We start from the raw sequence: 21,084 nt of genomic DNA, 5'->3' as shown, positions 1-21,084 counted from the left end.
GGGAATAAGTTACAGCTGCCTGCAGCTTATAGTGATAATGGAGTGAAGGAACAAATGTTTAAAGTGTTATAGAAATCTTCATCTTTGTAGTCTGAAGGACCATTTGGCTTTGACCTGATGGCTGTGGATCAGTGTCTGTCACAGGGTAAGAGCACTTCTCAGGAGTCAGAGGTGCTCTCAGTACCCCAGTGGTTAATCTGAAGGCACACAGATGGTGGCAGAACAGAGAACTGATTTCAGAACTGCAGAAGTAGCCGATTCCCTGTTACCCCAATAGTGAGTGTCTAGTGAAGGTAATAGGGTTACCCTTGGCAGTGGTGGCTCTGATTTGCCTCAAACAACTTCCCTGGTGAGATGTCTTGTCAGGAGAACCAGGTCCTTGGGCTTTCTGTGGCCAAACTGACTCCACTTAGCTCTGGGCTTTCATGTTTAACATGGAATATGGCTGTAGGGTAGTTGTAAGGGGTCTGTTAATAGTGAAGGCTCAACTCACTGAGCTTGGGCTAGACCTCTGATGTCAGAGTACAAAGCAGGTCATTGCCTGTGCTCCTGGTAGCCAGTGGAGAGATGAAGATGCTGGCAGAGGGTGTTTCCTTCTGTCTTGACGCATGTAGCTGAACTAGACATGCCAAGACTTTTCATCCTTGTGTTTCAATACAAACTGAAGAGCTTTGACAGCTTTGACTACAATACTAAAATGATATGGGTGCTGCCTGAATTTGTGTCAGGGGAGCTTTAGGTTGGATATTAGAAAAAGGTTCTTCACCCAGAGGCTGGCAGGGCAATGGAACAGGCTCCCTGGGGAAGTGGTCACAGCACCAAGCCTGACAGAGTTCCAGAAGCATTCGGGCAATGCTGTCAGGCACATGGTGTGACTCTTGGGGATGGTCCTGTGCAGGGCTAAAGGTTGGACTCGATGATCCTCGTGGGTCCCTTCCAACTCAGCGTATTCTGTGATTCTGTGAATCCTTCAGATTTAGTCCTGCACAGAGCGTGTGATGAGCTGGGGTACTCATTGGCCAGTGTACAAATCCCCAGGCTGCATTAGGTCATCCATTACCGACCACTCTGAGATGAGACAGTCATCCTGTGTAGGAAGAAGCCTTAAAATAGGTGAAAGACTGCCTGAGGAGATATAAGTGCACTCTAAGGGTAATGACCATGACTGGCTTTTGACAACTCATCCAAAAGTGGAAAATGGGGTGTACTTTGCAGAGATATGCTCTACAGGGAAGGAGACTGGGTTTCCCAGCCTAGGCATTTGCCAAAATGGAAGGGAGACTTCAAGGAAGGCAAGTTCATGTTCAGAGGGGAAGTGATGGATAAGACTGCTTCATGCAGGAAGGAAAGGCAGGAGTAGAATCAGGCATGGGCAAGTATCTTCCAGGCTTGAAATACTGAGAAGACCACTGAATCTGAAGTAGTCATGTCAGATGAGGAGAGCCTCAGGCTAAAACAGGCAAGAAATGAGGAATTTGGGTGGTCTGAGAAGTTGACTTCATGGTCTGCAGCCACACTTCCTGAGAGGTTGGGTGCAGAGGGAGATGCCATCCAGAGACTGCTGCCAGAGCGAGAACAAGAACTGGTGCAGGTGTGCCTGGCTGATCACGGGGTGTGAACCAGCAATTTCAATCCATAGGGGGCGTTCAGTTGTCTGGCCAGACAAAGCTGTAACTGTGGTGGAAAACTGCAAATCAAACTGTACTTGGTGGAAACGGTGAGCCCTGAGCACCCTGCTGTCACCTGATGCCTTAATCCATTTACATGGATGAGTGTAACGTTACATTAGCACTAAATGTGCTAATCAGCTCACAGCAGAAGCGCTGATAAAAAGGTGGGTCTTTTTAATCCAGGGTATATTTTTATGAATTAATTTATTTATTTAATATAGATTTTATCCAGTTGCAAGACAAGTTGGCCTTTATGAATCTCATAATTTAGGAGGCCACATGCTGGTTTGGGCTGCTGTGAGTTTTGAGTCATAGCTACAGGTATTCCTCTAGCAATAAATAATACATATTTATTTCCAGTTGAAATCAAGGTTGCAGAAAACTCACCTGTAGCCCAGAAAAAGTGTTTACAACAATCATCTCACAAGAGCAGCTCTGCAACAGTAGCTGTTAGAACACTTTCCTCTAGGGTCTGGTTTTCTCTTTAAGAATAATATATGATAAAGACAATCTGCAAGAAGAAAACACTGAAATCTGCTGTTCACTCAGATACATTTCAAGGGTATGTCAAGAAACAACTGGATTGAAGCAATTAGCAATGTTCCTGATTTCTCCATGTTCCAGGAAAATTAGAAGCTATGCTCTACTTTCACCACTCAACTTTTGTTTACTTTATTTCATCCAATGGTTTCATGGCAACCAACCAAAAGCTGGAATTGTTTCCTAGTTGTATCAGCAAGGAGTGCTTTGCAATCCAGTGTGAATAAATAGGATTTTGTTGGTGACTTTTAAAATAATCCCTGACATGCTGCTATTTAGCCTAAAAATTTTTCTTAGAAAATAAAGCAATAGAAATAAATCTTCACAACCTGTATTAAAAGTGTAATGTTGAACTTTAAACATATGATGGTCATGGAATGATCAGCCATGATTTTGTATCTCCTTGCTTCAGGGGGGGAAGGAAGTCTGTACCACCTGATGGTTCTCACTACCTATGGGAGCAGACTGCTCCAGAACTTCAGTGCAGAATGTTTTGCACCCTGATCACAGCTACTGGCTGTTGGAACAGAGTTTTTTTCCTGTTTTTTCATTTGGTTGGGTTTGGGGGTTTTTGTCTTGGTTTTGGGGTGTTTGGTCTGTTGGTTTTAGTATTGCAAAACAATCTGGGGAGACCTGGAGCTCTTCCGCTACACAGGGCAGGAATTAGGCACTGTAATACTGCACCAATTAAAGCAGTTACATTCAGTCACTTGTGTTACAGCTCTATGGGGACTGGTACAGTTTCTACATTTTTGGTTTTTTTCCCTCTTGTTCCAGTTTCTCCCATTTCCACCAGCCCTACTGATCCTCAGGTGGTGGGTGAATGCTTACGTATAACAGAATTTGAAGAGAAAATTGATGTTCCAGACTCATATTATGGACCACGACTCTCATTCCCCCTTACTGTTGGAGATGCCAATGCTCTTATTCATGCTTTCAGGAATAAACAGGTAAATTGCAACTAGCTTGATTTCTTTTTACTTATTTTACATCTCTGTCAAGGTGTAGTTCCACAATCCAATGTATGGCTTAACTGGTGCCCAAAGAGATATTTCAGCCTTCCTTTATACCCCATTACCCTTTCCTGCTAGGCCCATGTGATCATACAGGTGCATGGTGAGCTGTCTTGGGAAACTGATCTGGCTGGAAGCTAACACAATAGAATGAAAGCAGTCAGTTCTCAGCCAGACCATTTCCTAGATTCGATTCACTGCTTTGCTGCATGACCAGTAGGTCCAGCACTGGGGAGGATGTAGGGACTAGTGAAATGGAATGGGAACCCTTAGCAGCTGCAAGGCAGGGGTTAGCAGTGAGAGTGGAGGATTGGGGAAGGAGTCCTAAGATAACATAGAAACTATCATCTTTTTCTGGGTTAAAAGTGCTCCTTGTTTGGTCCTCTTTCTTTTGTCCCCCACCTCATTCTTTTTAGAGACATTGAGGTGTAAGGGTTAATCACCTCATTCCAGTGTGCAAGACTCCACTGTAAGAGTAGAATGACTATAAAGCATTGCTAATGTAGCAGAACAGAGTGATACCACAAATCTCCAGAGCTTCCTGTCTGCAGCTTCCAGGGCACTGAGAAGGCTGTCCCTAATTCTCTATATTCCTGAGCAAGCCCTTTTGCTGCCCACTCCCAACATGAGGGTGGAGCAGGGAGGCATTAAATGCATGGCACAGCTTTGTTTGAACTTATGATTATTTGTGCATTACAATATGTTGTATGTAAGGGATAAAGGTCTATCCTGCCTTTCAATTTGCTAAATAATACTACTTTTTTCCTGTAATTTTCTGTGGAGGCTGATTGTAAAAGTATCAAATATAAAGCACATGATAAATGAGCTCACCCAGACTTCACCTTACTGTCTGCTCTCCCTTTTTTTACTATGGTTGGCATTTTATTAGGGAAATGATTATATGTGACTGGCCTTTTCTGTTTGCTTTAAAAACATGAATCTTGAAAAGTCAGTCTGTCACTCATCTATCTCCTCTACCAAAATCCCTCAGATCTCTGTGGAAACAGTACACTATAAATAAAATGGGAAAATATGTAAAGCAAGTTTGTTAAGGGCCCTATATCCACTCATGGGGAAGTAAATGCAAAGCTATGAATGTTCCTAATTCCCAGCACTAAGCCATACAGCCTGTAATCGTGTCTGGAGGTCTGTAGTATAAATAATTTTGGCAATACATGTCTGATATTAATAAAGCAGAGAGATCTATTGCTAAATCTAAGAAGTTTTCCTTTTCTACCTGCTTTTTTTTTTTTTCCAGCGGCTTCATCCCCACTATGTACTGCAGCTACTGTGTGAAACCAGGAGAGTTCTCAAGTTGATGCCAAATATCACCCATCTTTCAACTTCCTACTCCAAGGATATAACTATCTGTGGTAAGGTGCCAGAGAAGATAAATGCTTTGGGCTATGGGTTGATATTCTAAGTGGTCAGAGAATGATACAGACATTTCCAAATTTTGCCATTACAAGAAAGTTCTTGATGCTTTTATTTATTTGATTGTTTTCCTCACAAATGCATAAATTGGAACAAACAAAAATAAAGTTCGCGAGTCATACTAAGTATATTTTAAGAAAGTCCCTCACCTCCTCTTTCCTTTTCTTGTTTAACATTTCTGAGTCAGTATTCATTCAGCTAACACTGCAGTGTAGCTTAAATACTCCTGCACTTCCGCCTCTAAAATGTCACCAAGTATTTTGATTGCTGCAAGTCTCACCTCTCTCTCCCCTCACTCATTTCTGATCTTGCCATCATAATTTACTCTGTAATGATTTTAATAAGGGCTTAATATGGGTGGCAAAAAAGACCTTTAATTGACAGCATGACTATCTCAAATAAATTGAAATTATAGTAAACCCTGATTTCCGAGGAGACCCAAGAGGACGGATCAGCCTTTACACAGCCAACAAATTAGCCTCACAGAATGATGTGATGTGATGTGTACACAGTAAAGAACTAAGAGCTCATTGCCCATCTATTTTGCTATACTTTTGTAAATTATGAATAATGGGATGCAGTATCCTGACTCACCACAGAAGGCAGTAGCTCCAAAACAGAACAGTAATGGTGACATAACTCTTGGCAGCTATCAGCGTGTGCTGTCTCTAATAGTAAAGTAGTATAAGGAAGGGTACTGTGACACATGCAGAACAAATGTTATTTAAGATGTGGTTATAGACTTACTCTGATTGCCAGGAAAGGGTTTGTTTAAGTGAGGTCTTGTATAAACAATAATTTGTTAACCAAACCAACAAGACCCCTCTCCAAACCAAGGAAACGCAGATTTATACTTTTTCCTATGTTCTTGTTAAGAAAACGTACCTCTTCATGTTTGTATTGCATTTGCACTGTGTAAGCAGCATCTAAAGGGATCCTTTTCCTGTATTGAAACTAAAAGCTTTTGTAACCAGAAAGAACTTCTGCAGAAGATGAATGACCAATTTTTAAGCCTAATTGGTCCAAAATGTTGATTTCCTTAAAATAAGGTATCCCTCTCTCCATTTTCTTTTAATTTCAAATTAATAATGCAGATTAAATATATGTCTGAAATTTGATGAATATCTGTCATAGCTTGAATAATCCCTTAGAATTAATTCAGCAGGCTCACAATTAATAAAAAGTTGCAAAGACAACATGTAGACAGGGCAAAAATGTCACTTCTCTTTTCCTAATCATTGGTCAGGAAAGCAAATTATCACAAGATAGGTTTTGAAACTGTTCTCTGGCTTTGTGGTGGTGAGTCAGACATGAGAAGGCTGGCTCTGTGAGCATGAAATTCAGTTACATGCAGAGGGGATCTGTTCTGCAGTGATCCTTTGTGTTGGGGTGAAATCCCCCTGCCTGTTCCAAACAAACCTCTCAGAAAGGGCCGAATCTGTTGTTCCTGTGGCCTTAGCACTGAGGCATAATAACATGGCCAGTTCTTGACACTCTCCATCAAATCCTGCTGGCAGCAATCAAAATCTGTCCCTAAAACTGACATTCAGTTGTGCAGTACATAGAGGGCTACTTAGTAAACTTAAATCCATTAGTATGCAGAGGTCTATCATACTTCAAAATGTCTTTTAGTGACATTTTTTGCTTTTATATACATAAGGAACACATGGGGGAAAACTTGTTAGTACTAATTCCAGTTTTATAATTCCAGTTTCTTCCTCCTCTGTGAGAAAATGAAAAAAAAATACATGTTTTTGTTTCCTGTAGGAGATTTACATGGAAACCTGGATGATCTTTTGCTGATATTCTATAAGGTAAGTACGTTCTCTGAGATGTAGCATTTTTACTTTATGACTTGATGTTAAGAAAACATATTTATGTCTGACAGATTTATCACAGTTAAAACTGTACATGAGGTGTTTATATATCACACACAGAAATCCTGGAACAAGTTGTTGTCTTTGTTGTAGCTTTTCCTTCTCTGTATCCTCCTGCTAACTGTGAAGGAGGAGATCTAGGAGACAGTTATTTTCCTAAAAGCTGAGATGGAGCTTGATGGAGCATGAGCCAAAACTTAAACTGCTCCTTGCAGTGTCTCCAAAGTTCTGCCTCTATTTTAAATTCCATATTGACTAAAGTCTGCTAAAATAGAACCTTAGTTCCTGATGTACCACTACACCATGGATAATTTTGACTCTCCAGAAAAAATGCAGCTTTCATTTAGGCCCTCCACTGACACCTGCAGGGGTTTTCTTACTTTTTTTTTTTTTTAACAGGAAACAAAAAAGAGTGCTGTTTAAAAGCTTTTTAAGCCTTGAAAGCAATCACATAGTCTTCACAAAATAGAAATTCTTTTGGCACCCTTTACATATCCTTCCTTTCATGTTAAAAAAGCATAGCTCTGTTTTACTGATGTGAAAAAAAAATTAAGCTCCAGGCTATCTTTTCAACAATTATATATTTAACTGAAGATGCAGGAAATGCTGTGTATTTAGTTTCACATTTATCTTCAGCATGAATCACCACCTTTCATTTAGCAGATACTCTCTTTGATTTGAGCTTTCCGGGGGAAAAGGTTTGTGTCTGATCCTTATACATTCATCTGCACTGAATCGAGACTGCAGTGAGCTAAACCATGTATTTAAATAATGTAATTCTCCTGCTGCTTCCAACTTTGTTCCACTTTATCTGACACTGGTTGAATGGAAATGTGGTTGTTTTGCCCAAGTGCATACCTGAAGCCTGTTGAAGTCTAGTTGAAGTAGAATCAGACCTTTTTACAGTGTTCTGCTTTCCTCATTAATCAACTATGTTTAACTGGTCTTAGGCTTGCAGTATTTTAGATGTTCTTTTAATTAGATAATCTCTCTTTTTGAAACTGGAATAAGAGTATGATGTACATCGGTTTCATACACAGAACCTGGAATGGGAAAAATAACTATTTTGAAGATAAATGTTTGGACAGTTAAATAGTTATATTTATAACTGCAGTCAGCCTGCATTTTACTCTTTTGGAGTAAACAGACAATGATTCTTTTTCCCCTCTCTAATGGATGCTATAAAGAGGAAAAAAACCCTCTACGCAACTCTAATCCTGACTTCAGTAAATTCAGAGCCAAAACTCCCACTGATTTCAGGGACTAGAGATAACACCCCGTCATTCTCTGTTAAACTTCCAGGGAAGTCCTTCCACCAAACAGAATAAAATGGACAAATATTTTGTCATTTCAAAGTGGTTGAGTATATAGAGAGCACATATTAGAGCTCCTTAGTTATTTAGAAGCAAATTAGATGACATGGTATTTTCTGTCCCCTCTGAGCAGTTACTCAGATGAGCAGCGAACCCAGCCAGCTTCTGGAATCCCTTTTTTTTCATCATCACTGACTCTGTTGCAGTTGGAAGGGATGTCATCCTCCAAGTTGGCATGAACCACCCATAACTTTAAACAAGAGGGTGCAATCCTAAACAGTGCCATGAGGAGTGTAGTGATCTCAGTCTGAACAAAGCCATGCAGAGCTGAAATGGGTTTTGGAGGGCTGCATGCAGACCAGGCACCTTGACCATGGGGCTCTGTCCAGGGCTTGTCACAGCAATTCTACAAACCACCAACAGCAAACACACAGAGCTTGCAATATATGGCTTATACATACAATGCTGTAGATTGTGTATAATTATTATACCTGGTTTGGGTGAGGCTAAGATAATTACTTTTTTTCCTCAATAGCCAATTTGTCAGGTTTGTTCAGTCCCTGCGTTAATCTCCATTAAATTACAGCATTTCCTGAAATTCCTCGAAACACTTGAATTTTAAATTATGTATTGCTAAGTTAGATTGTTAAATGGATGCTATGGATAGAAATAGCCTGAAGCTGTAGAAAGTGCCAACAGCAAACGGAAGTTAATTAATCACTAATCCAGGAGATACAGTAATGATGCCCAGCAGCAAGTTGCCAATCATTAGAAGGCCTTGTTTGCCTCTCTGACATGTCAGAGGCTTTAATTTAGTTTTGCTCTTATTGCTGGTCAAAACCACAGAAAAGGAAATAAAAACTTTGCATGAGTGTGGAACAAAACTAAAATGTCGCATTGAAGTTGAAAATCCAAACCAAACTTGTTAAAAACTAAAATGGTGTGTAAGCTTTTCCAAAAGGATGATAGTCTGGAGACTGCTTCAGTAGATCTGTCTTTCTGAGAGGATTGCAGCTACAGAGTGGTTGCATGTATACTCACAATCTACTGGTGATTCACATGCCTACTGGTTTTAAGGCATAGCTTTTATTAATTCATCTTTCCAGAAGCTGCTTCTGAATTTCTCCTGTCTGTTCCAGTCCTGAAATCCATCCTCTCTCTTTTTTAAAGCCACTACAACCCACTTCATTAGCGGAGTCACATACATTGCCACTCCTGTGAGCACAGAACAATCACGGGCCTCTTCTAAGTAAACCTGGAAAGGGCTCAGGACAAGCAAAATCCAAGGAAGCCGTATTTACGGCTCAGGATCAAGAGACCAGGATTCACTACTGCATCCTGACATAACAGCACAGGACACTGACTGGGACAAAAAAAAATATATTCCTTATGAATTCAAATTAAACATTTAATTGAGCCCCTGGCCAACTCATGCATCCTGCAATAAACCTGGGAATATACCAGGCAGTATACCTGGGAATGCCATAGGAACACAAGAAATGCTTGACACTGACACAGTAGCTATCTTCAAAAGTGGGATGTCTTGCAATGCTGCCAAACCTGTTAAGAGTGGCTTCCACAGTTATGATGTGATTTTATAGATGTTCTATTGATAGTTCTTGTGCATATCAGTTGTGAGAACAGAGGTTTCCTTTTTCTGGAAAATTAAAGGTTGAAATAATATTTCTGATACTCATGATTGGAAATGAGGAAGCTACGTATAGTTGATGCTGTTTTCTGTAAGCTGATGGCACCCACTGATGTACTGGTAATTAATCTAATGAAACATACCATCGATTCAAACTAGTAGCTTTTGATGAGTAACCATTCATAATAAAGCATTGCTGTATATCTTCAGAGAAAAAATAAAGTAAGAAATACCTGTATGTACAGCCTCTCAGGCTTGTGAGCTTTCAAGTATATTCTTGCCCTGATGGGGACAAAGTGCCATGTGAGTAAAATTCAAGTAGTGCTTTCAGGATTAAAGCAACTGAAATCCAACTCTTCAGAGTTCTGTATTAAGATTTTATATCCTCTGGACTATAGTCTTTCTCAGGAGTTTTGGAAGCATACAGTGCAAACAATGTAAATATATTAAATCCATTTTCTAACCACGTAAGGAAACATAAGGACCTTGAAACTTGTGTCAGAAGACAATTTTTCATGGATTTCTTACCTTCCATTCAAAGTGAATTACTCCCTTCTGTTTGCAAGTGCACAATTTCCTGGAGACAATTGCATTAATGGAAAAGTGTATTTTATTACAAGACTGATGTCCCTTTTGGTCCCATTTAATTTATTAGATAGAGGAAAGGATTAGAGATGGCATCACAAGAACAGCTAGAGAGGTCATCTCTTCTCTGATGGCTCATACAGGTTGTCTGATATGGAGGTTTTTATTCTAAGCAGCGCAAATAAAGAAATGCTACATTTTAAATTTCTCTGTTATGCAAGGGTTTTTTAGATTTTCTAACAATGTGATCTCATTTAAATACTATTTCCTTTATTATAGTACCATAGCAGCATCTCTAAACATCCTTTTTTTTTGTTTCTTCCTGCAGAATGGTGTGCCTTCAGAACAAAACCGTTATGTCTTTAATGGTGATTATGTTGACAGAGGGAAAAATTCTTTGGAAATACTTATAATCTTATTTGCATTTTTTCTTATCTACCCCAATAATATATCCTTGAATAGAGGAAACCATGAAGACTACCTGATGAACCTGAGGTAGATTTTGGAGGGCAGGGTGGGTAGTATCTGGCCTTTCACTAGAAATGTTTGAGCTTTTGAATGCTACTTTAGCCACTGTGACACTCTAAAATACAAATAATATTTTATTAAGTATTCAGGTGTAGCTTTGCGTCTTCAAGATGTGTGTGGGGAGGAGGGACATCCTCATTACACACATGAGAACCATATCTTGTCTCTGACCTAGTCACAATCCATTGAAGTCAGAGGCCTTAGTGCAGCTTCCAGAGTATCAAAATTGGGAAAGGAGGACAGATGGAAGGATATTTGAGTTAAAGCATATATTTAGTTAAAGCTGATATTTCAGTTAACTTTAGACTAAGATGTCACTTCTCAAACACAAGGGGCAGGTAAATATTCTAGCTTCCACCCAGGGGAGGTTCACTGGTTGGGAGGTGTCATCTGTCCCATTGCAGAAACAGCTAAGACCCTGTTTTCTAATACAGACATTTGTACTCAGCTGTACAGCACTGCCAAGGCCGTGAGCACAGCCAGTGGCTCTGGCTGTAGTGAAAATGTGACTTGTAGAAAAAATCATCTCACAGATGTGGGAAGAACTCCTCAGTCTTAGTCCCTACAATTCTAAGCCATCCCAGTTAAGTCTTTGGTTGACTGAACTGGTGGGTAACCTGTTGACCCCCTTCTATCATTTCATGTGTCCATACAGAATACAGTCCTGTTTTAACACAGGCACAGACCTGGGTTAGAGGCCCATAGTCAAGTCCTATTAATGATCCATATAAGAGAATCAGTTTCACATACTTACTTTTTCAGCACTTAATTTAAAAAATAAATAAGAAAACCCAAAACCAACAAACATAAACCAAGATCAGTTACTTAATTTATGAGGTAGGAAAATTCCCACCCATAGCAGAAATATTAACGAAAGCTGTGATGGTATGGAGTGTACAGAGGCATTCCTGTGTATGGCTCTTTGCTGGGCATTTTGATTATCAGTGCTGCACATACATAAATTTGAAAGCTGAGTGTTGTGAAAATGCTCCTCGACCAAGGATATCTTGGTGTTCCAAGAATGAGCTATCAAAATCTTTGACCCTTGTGGGGGAAAAGACGTAATAGATGACATTGTCTAAGAAAGTTACATGTTCAAGGCCAGGTTGGATGGAGCTCTGAGCAACCTGTTTTAGTGAAAGGTGTCCCTGCCCATGGCAATGGGGTTGGAACCAGACAATCTGTAAGGTCACTTCCAATCCAAACCATTCCATGATATGATTCTCTGATGATATGATACAATATGATATGATATGATATGATTGATACGATATTTAGGACAAAAACTGGGGAGGCTTTGTGGGAATTTTTGCTTATCATCATTTAGGTTCCTTTGAAATTTCTATCTGGTATTTAAAAGGTAAAAAATGGCCACTTAATGATTATTAGGATGAATTCTGTTCCTGATCTCTGTATGTACAAGAAATCAGTTTAACTCAGTTCTTGAGACGGAGTGGAAGAAAGCACATTTAAACTGAGGTGAGATGGAATGGCAGCAGAAAAATGGGGCTAGAAAACTCCTGGTAAACACTATAGCACAGGAAACCATGCAGAAGGGGCATACTGAAAAACAGTTCATGATGCTGTCCTATTTTCAGATATGGCTTCACAAAAGAAGTTTCGAGTAAGTACAAGGTAAGATTCCTCTTCCTTCCCCTATATTTTCTAAAATGAGATCTGTGAAAACAAGGAGACTTCCAAGCAGTTTATGTAGGTGTTACACAGAATTACTTTAGTGATGTAGTTGAAATTATTTTGGCATATCAGTGGATAAAACAATTTTAAGTGCTAGCCTCTTATTCTCAGAGATCTACAGGATGAAATAAATAACATCCATAAGGCCACTCAAGAACACAAAAAGAGGTGACCGTGAAAGAAAAGCTAATTTACACAATCAAATGACCCTAAAGTGAATGTCAGAACATGTTTGTCAGTGTTGCAATTCAGGTTGTCACCTGGACAAAACTGTTCATATAGACTGTAGCAGATGCTTCAATAAAATCTTGAATATGGAAGCAACAGAATCTGCCAGAAATCGGATCTAATGTAAGAGAATATTTTACAGGAACACAGTACACAGATTTTGTATCTTCTGCAAGATGTCTTCAGCTGGTTACCCCTTGCCACTATAATTGATAACAAAGTTCTCATCCTACACGGAGGGATTTCAGACACCACAAATTTGGATTTCCTGAAGGCACTTGAAAGAAATAAGGTAAGAGATCATATATCCACATGGGGGTACAAATGCTGATTTTTGCATTTGGAAATTAAATGGTTGCTGTAAGGAAAAAAAAAGACCTATTTTTCTTCAAAATCAGTATTTAGGAAGGGAAGTTTCAGTAGGTGTTGTGAGCCAATTGTTTGGCTGCTGTAAAATAGCACGGGTCTTTTGACTTTAAAATAGCTAAAAACACTTTAGATACCCCCTTCCTGCAGTGATGACGCATTACCCAGAAAGTATAAAAAGTACTTGATTCAAAAACACTTTGGAAACCAATCTAGCCACATATTTCTAGTGCTGGCTTTTGTCCTGGGGCTCTGTTTCTGCCATCTGCTCTGTGGGGGAGGTTCTCCACCTGTGAGGTGTTCCCTTGGCAGCAGCTGAGTGTTGTACATGTGGGAGAGCCTTCCCAGAAGGACCAAACTTAAGACCTGGCCTTGAGAAAACAGAAACTACTGCTTTTCAGGGATTTAAAAGCCAGAAATGTTCATGTTTTTTTCTGAAATGGTGAGCAAACACAGCTCTTTCAAATCAGTGGAAAATGGTGTGGGATTTGGTCTCAATTTGGACAACTAAATCAAGATGTCTGCTTGTGATTGGGGTGCTGAGGCTCCTTATAATCAGTGGAGGTCCAGGAGATTTGGTGGAGGTCCAGTTCTTATAATTTCTTAGGCACATGTCTCCAGTGCTGTTCATGGAAGCACCCCATAGGCTAGGGATGTTCTCTATGGCTTTTGCCTGCCTCTGAAGAAAGTCTTCTTTGTAGGTTTCCTCCACCAGTCTCCTTTAGGTCGGGTTTGTATCTGCCCCCCTCACGCTGATTCACAGACATAGTGAAGCACCTCAGATAGCACAGGAGACCTATATTTAAGCAACATAGTGTACCCTGTCATTAATGTCTGAGGAATCCAGAGATATTTCTGTCACACTCATGTTTTCTAATGCAGAAATAAATGCTTTACAGGACCGTCAGGTGTGTCTCTGTCTTTCAAAGGTGTGAAAAAGGGCAGTGAGTACTTCTGATCATCAGAATCAGGGCTCTCTGGCTGTACCACTGTACACTAAAACTGAGTACCTAACTACAGATGTAGGTGTCTTAACTCTGAGCCAAGTTCTGCACACGTTTTCACCAAGGCTGGGCTCTGCGTGTTTCTGATGCAGTATCTGTGAAATGCAGAATTAACAGGTCAAAGTTGCTGCCACAGGAGAGCATTGCTAATGAGACATATGTGGGCCACAACCCAGGGCAGTATCACTCAAGGCAAAGTGGTGTATTTTAATTGGTACAGCTGGCATCTGACAGGTCTCAAATACTGGCCAGTGCACTGGGGAATAACCCAGTGGTTGCATTTTGTTTTGAATCAGTAGTTTTCTTTGTTAAAGATTAAAATTTGGGGGGCTGTGGAGTATGTGTGTTTTGGTTGTGGTTAGTTTTTGGTTTTTTTTTGTTTTATTCTGGAAATAAGCTAGTAAGAGAAACTTTCAAATGAGAAGAGACTCCCTGGTGAAAAGTCTCTGTTAATGGTCATTCATGGAGCTATAGCACACCACTCCAGAAAAGCAAATGCCCATGCGTGTTGCAAGAGGTTGATTTAACAATAAAAGGCCTGATGTAATACTTCATCAATTGCACTGTTATCTTCCTCATATACCATTTATTTTAGCCAAATTAACCTAACAGCATGCTACTGCATCAGAACAGTAGTGAATGCAGTTTCATCTCCAGTACAGTATGACTATGTATTTTGTTTTCAGAAAAACTGGGCACTTAAGTGTCATCCCTAAGCCTAGGTCATACTTGCTGTACAGTGAAACATTAAGATTGATTGTGGTTGGAACAAGTCTGTGTGTCTGGATAAGAATATGAGAGCAGCTCTGAAGAGGCTGGTTGCTGATAGGTATAAAGCAAAATTTCTGCAAGTGCCAACACCTTCAACTTCCTCCAAACCTGTGAGTTCAGGACATTATAAAGTTCAACACTGAGTTGAACTCCCATTGAGTTTTCCTCAGTAGAAGAAACATGACCTGATGTGCCTTTCAGCTAAAATCTCTGCATCAACTTTATGTGCTGGTAACCCTTTCAGTTTGTTGTGTTTTTTTTTTTTTAAAGTTGAAATCTTTGCTACAGCCACCCAAGTCAGTGGGAGGCAGACTCCACCAGAAGGAGGGAATTTCCACAATTGGCCTCAGTAAACACACTGCCAATCAGCATGATGCTGGGAAGACACAGCATGACTCTTCATTGAGCTCCACTGAGCCTTCAGGCTCAAATTTGCCTGCAGGCCCCACCCAGGAGGAATGGAAACAAGTAGGTGAAACCAAACACAGACCGATACCAAAACCCTCCCGCACAAAACCAGCAGGTGTTCTCTTCAGGCAGTATGCTTGAGTTATAGGGAACTGTCTCTTAATAAGAAACCAGTCATACACTAGACAGCTATTAGTTTTTTGGATATTTTTTTGTAGACCTGGTAATAAAGGCTTGGGATTTTATACCTTACAAGTACAATTTGCCCTGTGTTTTCCTTTCTTAGCCATTAAGAGGAGGAAACTGCTAAGTATGAAATGTGTTTGTATGCCCTCGTGTGGTTGAATCTGTTGATACATACGTGGTTATCAGTTTAAACAGGTCAAACTTTGCAATTGTTGGTGAGAGTGAGCTCCATTTTTTTGGCAGTGGTTTTGGCCACTGAATGCTGATACAGCCCCAAAACCACCAACTCCTGAGACCTATGGGCTAATTACTCAGAAGTGGGAAGTTTTTGTCCTCTGGCTGTTCATTTCCTCTCGAATACTGGAACCCATATGGAGCTTTTTTGTACTGTAATTTAATAAATTGTGGCAATTTGGAAAGCGTAATTTGCCCTGGAAATCTGTCTCTGAAAATGTGATACCTATCTGACCTACAAAGTAACATAATGGGCACAAGCAACACCCACCCACACCCCCAAAGCTGACACTCCCCCAGTTAATCAATCATCCACTGAGCCATGCTCACAAACATAAAGTGGAATGCGTTAGTGCAAACCTCGTCCAGCAAGATTTAAACAAACTTGACTAATATTTGCTGCTGACTACAATTAAATAATGATAATTCATCATCATCTCTGAATCCTGCTAAAATGCTAATACGTAAAATCTTGTTTTGAAACACGAGCTAACTGAAGACAATAAAGCCAAAGGCAACTTTTGTCATGTTTAGAGCAGGCACTCCCAAGATTAGGTTAGGTAAAACCACCTACATGCAAAGAAGGCAGTTTTTGCTCTCTTCAAAATAGCCCAGGTACTGTTCCTGATGCACCTGTCCAAGTCTGAAAAACTCAGCTGTGAAAGGAGGTACTTTGCTGAAATGGTATTACATCTGAAAAAAGTTCACACAAAATTTAGATCATATTTTTTAAGAAAAGTAGAACAAAAGTTTCAGCCCAAAAAATGTTCTCTGAGAGGAAGGAAGAAAACAGAAGACCAATATATTAGCTCAAGTGTTTTCTCCCTGTACTGTGGGGCTTTTGCTATGGCCAGTACTTAAGACCATCACAGCCTGTCAGTCTTCACCTACTATCGGTTCTCACTTGCTTGAGTTTGCTATTTGCAGATCCTTGACGTTCTCTGGAGTGACCCAAGAAGCCAAAATGGTTGTAAACCAAACAAGAGTCGAGGAGCAGGCTGCTATTTTGGTCCTGATGTCACTGCCAAGATCTTTCAAAGGTATAATCTGAAGATTCTCATCAGGTCTCATGAATTTAAGCGGGAAGGTTATGACATCAGTCATGGTGGGAAGGTAAGATGCTTCTGTGTAAAGCATAATTCTCCTATGAATTTCACAGGCACATCCACAGTAGATTTGTCTGCAAAATTATTTAAAAAATAAAAAAAAGAGAGTGACTTCTTTAAATTGGGTTTGGGGGAACTTTGTGCTAGATAGATGTTATAACAAATTACCAAGCTGTGATGACCAAAAATCTCTACAGCTTCAGGGAGTGGGGACCAGTTTATTACTCACATGAAAAGAAATGGACATCAACAAAATCCCTGAGAAGAGTTGAGTGTAAATACAGTGCAAGAGATGCTCTAAGGCTCTAGAAGCCTTTTAACTTAATGATTTCTCTTCCGGCCCTGCTTTCTGATGTGATGTATTGGGAAGCCAGCAAGAATCCTGAAAACCAGATCTGTCTTAGAAAGAGATTTCTGTTAAACAGCACGTTGTATCTCACTGGCCTCTGAACTCAAGTCTTCCTACGACAGGTCAAAAATACAGGCTCTGACTCAAAAGGCAAGAGCAATTTGGTGAATGACATGGTTTTACATGTAGCCACTTAATTTTGTAACCTGCCTTTTTTTCTGAGGTCCGTTTCAGAACTCAGTGCCAAGAAAAGCTGTTCTAGCCAATTCAGTTTCTTTTTTTTCCTATAATCAGGTTATCACTATCTTTTCTGCCTCCAACTATTACGAAGAGGGGAGTAACCGGGGAGCATACGTCAAACTGGACCCTGAACTAATTCCTCGGTTTGTACAGTTTCAGTCCAGCAAGCACACACGCAGCCTGAATATTCTGGAGAGGTAAAGCTGTGTGTTGCATGCAGTGAGTGTGTACTCGCTTGTGAGCACCTGCCACAAATCTAGAGCTTGACTGAATAATTGAATAGGCATCTATTTTTCTTCATTTTCCCTGGTTTTCTGGTTTACCATTTAAAAATTAATACAGTTGACCAGACCTGTTCTAAATGCTCTAACTTGGTTTCCTGAGAAACTCCCAATGGTAATTAGATAAGGTAAGAGGTTAGAACAGACAACTGTCAGGGACTTGTAAAGGGTCTCCACCTGTCTGTCAGGTTTGCTTGAAGACCGCAGTGTTAATCTGGACAAATCCTGTTATGAATTGAGTCCAAAAAGTTCATCATAGCTTTGCCATGCCTAGCACTGTGGTCAGATTACCAAAGGAAAGCACCTTAGAATTACCTGTATAAACTCAGTTATCTCATAAGCTCAGATTATTCTTATGGAGCACTTTTGGTTTTGTTTGGTTTGAGGCTTTCCCCCCTTCCCTCCAGTGTTCTCTAGTATGCTTTGGGTCATCCTACTTAACCATACTACATGTTAAAGGATAAAAGAATATGATAATAATTGTTAAAAAGTATAAAATGCCAAAGGATTTAAATTCTTTAATTATCTGCTCTGATTTTTTTCCTCCTAGGGTGGGTACAATTGAATCATCTGCCTTAAAGTCCTTACAGGAGCTGATTTATGCTCATAGGTCTGAACTCATTAGTGCTTTTGCACAATACGACCTCAATGGCACAGGTACCACTCCCTCTATGTCCAGTTGCTGCTATGGGGAAAACACTTCCATGTGTGTGTGGGGCAGAAGGGACAAACCCAGTGGAGAGGGATCCTGCCTGCGTGCCAGTGTAAGGCTGGAGGGCAGCAGAGGCTGGTTGACCTTGTTCTTCCTGACCACGGAGGACAATAGGTGTTGGCAAGTGTTTAGCCCTGGAAAACAACTTGAGAGGATGAAGCTTTTAAGTAGGAAGAAGAAAACTGAAACACATGGGCAAATAAAGAAATGCTGTTTGCTGTTGGGCGGAGAGTATGGGCAGGCAAATCCAGTTCCAGAATCTCAGAGGTCACCACCTCCTCTTAGGTGGTGTCTTCAGATGTCAGACAGGGAACTAGGGTGTCAAACGAGGGGGAACTGGTGTCCTTCCGAGTCTGGGAGGTACATGAGGAAAGTTGACTGCCTGTACCTTCAGCAGACACACATTCACCTATCAGCTGCAGAAAATTCAGTGGTAAGTTAATAGATGAAGCTTTTATATAGGAGTAAGAAGTTGATTTCTACCACAAATACAGCTTTTCCTTGTGATGGCTCCTCACTTGACCATGCCCCTACAAGGGCACTCAGTAACATGATGGTACTGTGTCTTTGGCCACTGAACAGTTGTTTGACATTCTGTCTTGCTGAGTTTTTCAGCCACATGTCGCTCTAACTGCAGCTCAGCTGAAATCTGAAGTACTCTTTATGGCATAATCTTGCATTTTCTCAAAAGGTGTTAAAATATGCTGAACATCCTAATAGCATTGCAAAGTTGTTGAGGTTGGGAGGCATCTGTGGGTGCTCTGCTCATTGTTATGAGGGCTTTTATCCTGGGGTTAAGAGAAAATATTTGTGCTTCGCAACCGTTCTTAAGAGCGGCTGTGAAGGTGTGCTGGTGACTGACATATGCTGTGCCATGTTCCACTTGTAACCACGAACTGACCCCTTCTGGCAGGCTGCATTTCTGTCCCTGACTGGGCTGCAGCAATGGAGTCTGTCCTACATCTGGAACTGCCCTGGAGGATGCTGCGGCCTCGGTTAGCACAGATGAACCCAGATGGACAAGTTGACTTCATGTCATGTTTTTATGATTTGAAAATGGATCAACCTATAAAAGAGGTAAGGACGAAAACACCTCCTCACAAATCTTGGAGGAACAGCTTTTGGTGCAACATGAAGCACAAGACAGTGGTTTGGCCAATCAGGTAGACATCTACATCTCAACTAGTTGTCAAACTTCCTTTTATAGTCACTGGAAGAAAATGAGCACTGCTTGGGTAGGAATCATCATTCCCTGCTAAGGTAGATGCTTAAAATAGGTTGGATGAATCACATGCTAGAACTGCTTCTTACTTTCCGTTGACTTTCAAGGGCGTTTAGATAATGTAGCTGAGGAGATACGACAAATCTTGCCCAGAGAACTCAACCCTCCTTGAAATGAGCTTTTTAAACATGCTCCAGAGCCAATTCCCTATACCATCTTCCCTAGATTATCCATATTTCCACAAATAATTACTGAAGGTAGGAGGTGTGAAGGGCTCCTTTCCCCCTTGCTCTGCCAATCTGAAAGTGACAGGGTTTATCTGATTATTCCTCAGGCACAAAGTGTTATTCCAGGGAATTTAAGCATAAGGATTTTTTTTTAACATTTGACAAGTTAAATTAGGAAAATGGAATTGGACTGTACATATTCTGTTGGTTAAACTAACTCAAACCAAGGTCTGACTGTCTTCCTGTATGCAATTTCAAAACCAGGCTCAGCCAGCTTTGGTGGAAACACTGTGCAGATACAGAAAGGATTTGGAGATCATCTTTAACATCATTAACAAAGATAACTCGGGTAAGTCTAGGTAACTTCACTGTACTGGCTCTAGGAAGCCTATACTAGTTATTTTTTCCCCACTGTGTTTCCTCCTTAAGGCTTCTAAATATAGAGGAAGCAGAGGTGATGTCATTTTTCCAGTTTAGTGAAGACTAATTTAAGCAGTCAGGCTGCAACCATATAAGGGACAGTGCACAGAGCCTAACTTGACAAAAAATTCTCACATACCCCATCTCCAGTACTGGCTTAACTCTTCTGGGGGCTCTTTCTCCCTTCCACTCTCACTCTCACTATTTACTGCTTTCTCAATTCCTCTGGCAAAAGCATTTGACCATTATCTAAAGTAAAAATGTACTTGAGTCACGAAAGCACAAAACACACCAAAGCCAGGGTAGGCAGGTAACCTTCTTGCAAGGGAGGGAGTGTGCTTGTATGTGTATTTGCAGGAACGGGAAACATTTTCATACCAGAAAAAGCAACCTGCTGTCTGTCTCCTTTAGGTCTGATTTCTCTTGAGGAGTTCAGCCAGACATGGAGACTCTTCACCTCTCACCTGGGAATTGATGTACAGGATGACTCCCTTGACAAATTAGTCCTGAGTATAGACCACAACAAAGATGGCCACATTGACTTCAATGAATTTTTAGAGGCCTTTCACTTTGTTCACAGAGTCGAGGAAAAGGCAAACTCGTGAAAAGGCAGAACTTGTGAGCTGTCTTGGAAGCTCACCTTCCTGTCCTTAGTCATAAAAGGGCAGCTCGATAGAGTATGATATGATATGCACTGAGGTCACTGTGTAAGCCTTTATGTAGTCCCTCCTGGATGATATGTACCTGCAGTTAATGAGACAGAAGAGATGAAAACCCACTAACAGCATTCCTGTGTCACTGCCACACACTGCCAGTACCTTACAACTTACCCTCCCCCATGTCCCCCATTAATCTAATCCGTGAACACTGCCAAGGTCACACCTTCAATAGTGTAGGAAGAGACTTGGGTTTATTTCTCTCAGTGGTCCTTGGCAACAGCTGAGAGCACTGGTGACCACAAGGAACATATGAGACCCTCCTTGGTTATGAAACGGGCACAAGAGACACTGACTATGGAGTGTCCACT

The 21,084-nt window shown here is 40.6% G+C and overlaps 1 protein-coding gene across 8 annotated transcripts in view; it reads left to right on the top strand.

The window, feature by feature from the left end:
• Nucleotides 1-20,987, top strand: part of PPEF1 (protein phosphatase with EF-hand domain 1) — a 39,876-nt gene extending 18,889 nt beyond the window's left edge. For 7 of the 8 annotated variants that reach the window (XM_051795127.1, XM_051795128.1, XM_051795133.1 and 4 more), the window contains 13 exons: nucleotides 2,988-3,160; nucleotides 4,482-4,596; nucleotides 6,425-6,471; nucleotides 10,409-10,575; nucleotides 12,207-12,243; nucleotides 12,674-12,823; nucleotides 14,943-15,140; nucleotides 16,428-16,613; nucleotides 17,250-17,392; nucleotides 18,027-18,133; nucleotides 19,102-19,265; nucleotides 19,902-19,986; nucleotides 20,469-20,987. In XM_051795127.1, the coding sequence (XP_051651087.1) occupies nucleotides 2,988-3,160; nucleotides 4,482-4,596; nucleotides 6,425-6,471; nucleotides 10,409-10,575; nucleotides 12,207-12,243; nucleotides 12,674-12,823; nucleotides 14,943-15,140; nucleotides 16,428-16,613; nucleotides 17,250-17,392; nucleotides 18,027-18,133; nucleotides 19,102-19,265; nucleotides 19,902-19,986; nucleotides 20,469-20,662 (1,766 nt within the window). In that variant the 3' untranslated portion in view covers nucleotides 20,663-20,987. The remainder of the gene's footprint in view (nucleotides 1-2,987; nucleotides 3,161-4,481; nucleotides 4,597-6,424; nucleotides 6,472-10,408; nucleotides 10,576-12,206; nucleotides 12,244-12,673; nucleotides 12,824-14,942; nucleotides 15,141-16,427; nucleotides 16,614-17,249; nucleotides 17,393-18,026; nucleotides 18,134-19,101; nucleotides 19,266-19,901; nucleotides 19,987-20,468) is intronic. The other variant, XM_051795135.1, reaches the window with a different exon arrangement.
• The last annotated feature ends 97 nt before the right edge of the window (nucleotides 20,988-21,084 follow it).

The sequence above is a fragment of the Manacus candei genome, unplaced genomic scaffold (assembly GCF_025592945.1).
Source record: "Manacus candei isolate 608988 ecotype Guabito, Panama unplaced genomic scaffold, ASM2559294v1 h1tg000041l, whole genome shotgun sequence".
Classification (NCBI taxonomy): Eukaryota; Metazoa; Chordata; class Aves; order Passeriformes; family Pipridae; genus Manacus; species Manacus candei.
Note: the sequence above shows the minus strand (reverse complement) of the source record. Positions and strands in the feature narration are given on the sequence as shown.